At 44.1% G+C, this 6,347-nt stretch overlaps 1 protein-coding gene across 4 annotated transcripts in view; it reads left to right on the forward strand.

Annotated features, from left to right (window-relative positions):
• Positions 1–924: 924 nt before the first annotated feature.
• The window catches only part of TTC27 (tetratricopeptide repeat domain 27), a 191,910-nt gene continuing 186,487 nt past the window's right edge, over positions 925–6,347 (forward strand). For all 4 annotated transcript variants that reach the window (XR_002732440.1, XM_023216383.1, XM_023216384.2 and 1 more), the window contains exons 1-2: positions 925–1,287; positions 3,105–3,282. Coding sequence is in view for 3 of the 4 variants with exons in the window: in XM_023216383.1 (XP_023072151.1) it covers positions 1,200–1,287; positions 3,105–3,282 (266 nt within the window). In the remaining variant the exon portion in view is untranslated. The remainder of the gene's footprint in view (positions 1,288–3,104; positions 3,283–6,347) is intronic.

Here is a 6,347-nt window from a genome sequence, read left to right on the forward strand (position 1 = left end):
CCCTCCCTCCCTCCCTCCTTCCTATTGCCCAGGCTGGAGTGCAGTGGCACCATCTCGGCTCACTGAAACCTTCGCCTCCCGGGTTCAAGCAATTCTCCTGCCTCGCCCTCCCGCGTAGCTGGGATTACAGGGTGTGCCACCACATCCGGCTAATTTTTGTATTTTTAGTAGATACGGGGTTTCACCATGTTGGCCAGGCTGGTCTCGAACTCCTGACCTCACGGGATCCACCCGCTTCATCCTTCCACGGTGCTGAGATTACAGGCGTGAGCTACCGCGCCCACCCTCTAGCTGTGTCTTAGGAATGTTGCTAGGAAGATTGAAAGAAGTACAAACAAGGTACCAGCTCTGCCCCGCAAGCAAGCACGCAGGGGAGGCTGGTTTGTGTCCCCTTGCAATTTCTTTGTGATCACCCCTGGGATCACTCTTCTGCAGCGTTCAAACAAAAATTTCCCTGCAACAGCGGCAGGGGCAGATTTCCCACCCGGCCATGATTCATGTAGTGGCAGTGTCAAAACCAGATCCTTTCCGTACACGCTCATTCACCCAAAGACCCATGCTATGCTGACGGGGTTCCAACCTGGGCTTCACCGACTCCACGTCAGAGGGTCTGTGATTCCCTGACAGGGTACTCTAACCGTGAGAGCAAGAGCCCACCTGCACTCTGCGTGAAGGACTGTGGTTTTCATCGGGTTGTCAAGAGCGTTCAGACCCAAAATAGTTTCAGAATCACAAGTCTAGCCCTTGCAATCAAACTGCTTTGGCTAAGACGTCCGTTTTGAGTTGCATTTGAACCCTAGCCCTCAGTGGGAGGCATACTCACTTCCACGTTTACAGTTCTTGGAAGCGGTCCCATTGGGGGCGGGGCTGAGCGCGACCGCGCCCTCAACTCCTCCTATTGCCTGCCCCGGGGTGGGGCATACCCACGCGACAGGCTCCGTACCTAAGCTCGGGTTTGTCTCCTAGGCGGAAGCCGGACCAGAGAGCGTGCGTGTTTTTCCCAAGGTGCCCCGCGCTGCTGTTATGGCCGCCTCATTGTGGTGGTATCCGCACATGGAGTTCTAGGGCCGCGGGTGTATTTACTGTAACTGTCCCCACTAGATTTCAGCGTCTTTGGACTCTCCACTTTTCACTTTCTTTTGTTGACTCCAGTGTGGCCCTCGTGGGAGCCTATTTTGGCTGCAGCTGTGTCTGGGGTGATGTGGACCCCGGAGCTGGCAATTCTGAGGGGATTCCCCACTGAGGCAGAGCGGCAGCAATGGAAACAGGAGGGGTTCGTCGGTTCAGGTGAGAGGCGCACCTACCAGGGTCTTAGGCTATCGTGGGAACTGTGAGGAAAAGGGATGGCAGCGACTGATTCTCATCCCTCCCTTCGTTTTTTGCTAACAAAATCTAGCTGATTCTTTGAGGCTTTGAGTCGTTGAGTCTTTGACATCGTGGGCGTGGACCTCACGCTCTGCCCAAAACTTCTTACCGCCCAGGTTCAGTAATAATAACAATGGCAATGCCAGTTATTTTTCTAAGCCCTTAACATGTACTCAGTCATTTAATGCTTATAGTAGATACTTAAGGCAGATACCGTTTTAATCCCACTTGTGGTGAAGACCTGTAAATACAGTTTGGTTAAGTAATTTTATTTTATTTTTATCTATTTATGTATTTATTTATTATCTATTTATTATTATTTAATTTTTTTGAGATGGAGTTTTTATTTTTGCCCTGGCTGGAGTGCAGTGGCACGATCTCAGCTCGCTGCAACCTCTGCCTCCCGGGTTCAAGTGATTCTCCTGCCTCAGCCTCCAGAGTAGCTGGGATTACGGCGCGCGTCACCACGCCCAGCTAATTTTGTATTTTTAGTAGAGTTGAGATTTCACCCCATTGGCCTAGCTGGTCTCGAACTCCTGACCTCAGATGATTAGCCCGCCTCAGCCTCCCAAAGTGCAGGGATTACAGGCCTGAGCCACCGCGCCCGGGTCTGGTTAGGTAATTTGTTTAAGGTCACACAGTTGGTAAGCAGAGAAGCTAAAAGGAGGCAGCAAAGTTTTTTTTTTTTTTTTTCTGAGATGGAGTCTCCTTCTTGTTGCTCTGGCTAGAGTGCAGTGGTGCCATCTCGGCTCACTGCAACCTCTGCCTCCGTGGTTCAAGCGATTCTCCTGCCTCAGCCTCCCAAGTCGCTGGGACTACAGGCATGCACCACCATGCCCGGCTAAGTTTGTATTTTTAGTAGAGACGGCTTTCACCCTGTTGGTCAGGCTGGTCTGGAACTCCCAACCTCAGGTGATCCACCTGCCTCGGCCTCCCAAAGTGCTGGGATAATAGCCATGAGCCACCACGCAACGGCGTAAGCAGCAAGGATTAATTCTTGTGAGCAATGAATATTTACCAGAGAGATAAAAGAGTAAAAGGCACGTTTACTGGCACGTCTGGTTGTGGGATTTAGGCTGGACCCAGAAGAGTAATAACGAATAGTGTAGTGTGTAAAGTACTTTGTGTTAATGTGTGTGTGGGGGCACTCGTGTGACACAGGTGCTTTCAGTGACAGGAAGTTTGAAGTTTGGTGGTCTGGAAAAGTTTCCTAGAAGAAGTCAGACTTGAGCTGATTTTGGATTAAAGGGAAAAACTAATAAGTGGAGAAGAGTTCAACAGGCAAAATCACAAGTGCAAAGTGTGGAGTCAGGAATATGCATGGGACATTAGGGAAATAATGTTCTTGGAGTGACTTTTCATGAAGAGAAAATAATGGAGGTAGAAGGGGCCAGATTGTGAAAAGTCTTAGAACCTCGACTAAGGAAACTTTTCTGTTGTCAGTAGGAATCTTTGTGAATTTCCCAGCAAAAGAGTAAATACCTATTAATGAGCAATATTATTTCTGGGGCTGACTTCCACTTTGGGGCTCATAGTATAAGTGAGCTGCTAATTCTAGGAGAGAAAATGTTTGTAGAATGATGGGGATTTACTGAGTGCCTTGTGATTGACATACGTAAGCATTTTAAGTCTATAGATTGTTTTCGCACACTGAAATGGTAGATTTACCTAATAATGTTATCCTTTACGGTATGAAAAAAAATTTTTTCGGATTACTGCCCTAATTTTTTATGTTACAGAGAGTGGATCTTTCCTACAATTGCTGCTGGAAGGGAACTATGAAGCCATATTCTTAAATTCAGTGACTCAAAATATTTTTAATTCAGCAACAACCGCTGAAGAAAAGATTGATAGCTACCTGGAGAAGCGGGTAGTAACGTTCCTGGATTACTCAACAGATTTGGACACAATGGAAAGGTAGAATTTTATTTGAAATTTTTATAGAGGAACAGACTGAATACATTTTTTTTTTTTTTTTTTTTTTGAGACGGAGTCTCGCTCTGTCGCCCAGGCTGGAGTACAGTGGCCGGATCTCAGCTCACTGCAAGCTCCACCTCCCGGGTTTACGCCATTCTCCCGCCTCAGCCTCCCGAGTAGCTGGGACTACAGACACCCGCCACTTCGCCCGGCTAGTTTTTTGTATTTTTTAGTAGAGACGGGGTTTCACCGTGTTCGCCAGGATGGTCTTGATCTCCTGACCTTGTGATCCGCCCGTCTCGGCCTCCCAAAGTGCTGGGATTACAGGCTTGAGCCACCGCGCCCGGCCCAGACTGAATACATTTAATAGCACCTTGACAGGGTAAGGCACTGATTTTAGCAGTTGAGAAACCTTGCCTTACATTTACTCAAGACTCATGATGTACCAAGTAATCTATGTAAAAACTCTTGTCCAGAATGAAAAAGTAAAGTGGTGCAGGATAAAATGGTTTCATATATGAGACTGACACATATTTGGGTGTTAACTGCTAACCCACTCCCATGAGCTCCCAAATGCTTAGGTCTTGTTGGGTTTACCCACCGGCAAAACTTCAGACCTTATTTCCTTTTAACTTAAAAACATACTTTCAGGCTGGGTGCGGTGCCTCATGCCTGAAATCCCAGAACTTTGGGAGGCCGAGGTGGGTAGATCACATGAGGTCAGGAGTTTAAGAACAGCCTGGCCAACATGGTGAAACCCCGTCTATACAAAAATACAAAAATTAGTTGGGCATGGTGGCGTGCGTGCACCTGTGATCCCAGCTGCTAGGGAGGCTGAGGCCAAAGAATCGCTTAAACCTGGGAGGCGGAGGTTGCAGTGAGCCGATAATCGTGCCATTGCACTCTAGCCTGGGCGACAGAGCGAGACTCTGTCTCAAAAAAAAATACCAAAAAACATACTTTCAATCTTGTTATTTCTGCATAGCTGGGTGCTAATTTGTAACTATTTATTATGTTTTAGATTATTATCTTTATAGAACTCAGTGAAGTAATGTTTTTGTTATGAAGCCCTTGGTTTACCTTCTTCCGTTAAAGTTTGTGTAATTTTATAGGGTCAAGTACAGCAGGGAAACCTAAGCTTTTCAGTGGCTTATATTTCACTGTTATAAATTTGATACCTCTGTCTTTCGTCTACTATCTGTGGCAACCATGTCAAGCTTTAATTATCTTATAAATACATGCAATTTTATTTTACCATTATTTCTAGGAAATAGCTTCATTTAGTCCTAAAACAAATAAACTATTATAGTAGATGTGGAGGTTCTGAAGATGAATAAAGAATAACCCATATTCATAAGGAGTTTGCAAAAGAATGCTACTACAGGCTTTTCATTTTATTTTGAAAATTAATATTATTCATTTTCTTTTCTTTTTTTTTTTTTTGGATGGAGTATCACTCTGTTGCCCAGGCTGGAGTGCAGAGGCGTGATCTCGGCTCACTGCAACCTCTGCCTCCCAAGTTCAAGTGATTCTCTTTCCTCAGGTTCCCATGTAGCTGGGTTTACAGGCCTGCGTCACACCTGGCTAATTCTTTTTGTATGTTTAGTAGAGATGGGGTTTTACCATGTTGGCCAGGCTGGTCTTGAACTCCTGACCTCAGGTGATCTGCCTACCTCAGCCTCCCAAAGTACTGGGATTACAGGCGTGAGCCACTTCGCCCAGCCTCCATTTCATTTTCTTAGTTTACTAGTAGTTATGTTCCTTCAGTGTCATTCTTTTTTTTTTTTTCTTTAGTTCCTTTTTGTGGAGATGGTGTCTTGATATGTTGCTCAAGCTGGTCTCGAACTCCCGGGCTCAAGCATCCTCTCACCTCTGCCTCACTAAGTGTGGGGATTATAGGCATGAGTCACTCTGCCCAGCCAGATTCTTATTTCTTTGTGATACGTGTGCATTCTCATAGCAACTAGCCTTGTGGTCCCCATTAAAACAACACATTCACCCAAATGCGTTATTCACTGATAGATCAGATTTCTATCTTGTCACATAAAGCTAAAAAGAGCCATTTCAGTTGACTCATTTTCAGACATTTGAAAGTTAAAGTGTATTCTCAGTTCACCTTATGGATTTTGTTTTTTGATTAGGACAGTTTATTAAGGCTGTTTTCTCCAAATTTCCAAACTTCTGATTGCAAACCAGCTCTCTTGTTATGTTTTTTCTCTAATGCTGCTTATTCTTTGCATTGCATCTGGAGTTTTGTATTTTTGCTACCATAGGCTTGTATGTTTGATGTTTTTTTTTCTTTTTCTCAAAGAATCTTCTTTTTAAGGAAAGGCCTAGGGGTTGTGGGGAAAAAAGTGGCTCCTAATACTTTCTCTTCAGAATGAAACTCCAGGATTCCCCGGCTGTTATTTGCTAGAGTTGAATCTGTACCTATTTAGGTCCTAATTAAGGGTTTGGCACATTATAACTGGCAGGCTAACTAAGTGGCTAAGAATTAATGGTTTTTACATTTTTAAAGGGTTGGAAAAAAACAAACGTGATATGCAAAGCCTAAAATGTTTCCTAGCTGTCCCTTTAGAAAAAGTTTGCCTATCCCTGTCTCACATCACAGCAAGACTGAAAAATAGAGGTTTCACTAAAATGTCTATGTTTTGTTGTTGTTGTTGTTCTAGCATTTGGTGGTATGGGATCGGTAAAAGGTTAGCAACAACTTTATATCATCACTTTTCTTTTGTATAAAGTCAGTTTTCTATACATCTTGCAATGTCAGAGCTGTTAAAGGGAATGCAAGAAAAACTTACAGACGTCTGATCAGAACCTAAACCAACACTGTTCAGGATAATTTTCTGTGGAGATAGTAGTGCTCTCTATCTTCATTGCCCAGATGGCAGCCAGTAGCCACACTATAAACTATGAGCACTTGAAATATGGATAGTGTGACTAAGGAACTGAATTATGAATTTTATTAATTTTAACTAATGTAAATTTAAACCATGTGTGGCTCATGGCTATAATATTGGATACTGTAGACCAAAATTTTTTTCTTTTTTTTTTTTTTTTTTTGA

This window comes from Piliocolobus tephrosceles, chromosome 15 (genome assembly GCF_002776525.5).
Source record: "Piliocolobus tephrosceles isolate RC106 chromosome 15, ASM277652v3, whole genome shotgun sequence".
Lineage (NCBI taxonomy): Eukaryota > Metazoa > Chordata > Mammalia > Primates > Cercopithecidae > Piliocolobus > Piliocolobus tephrosceles.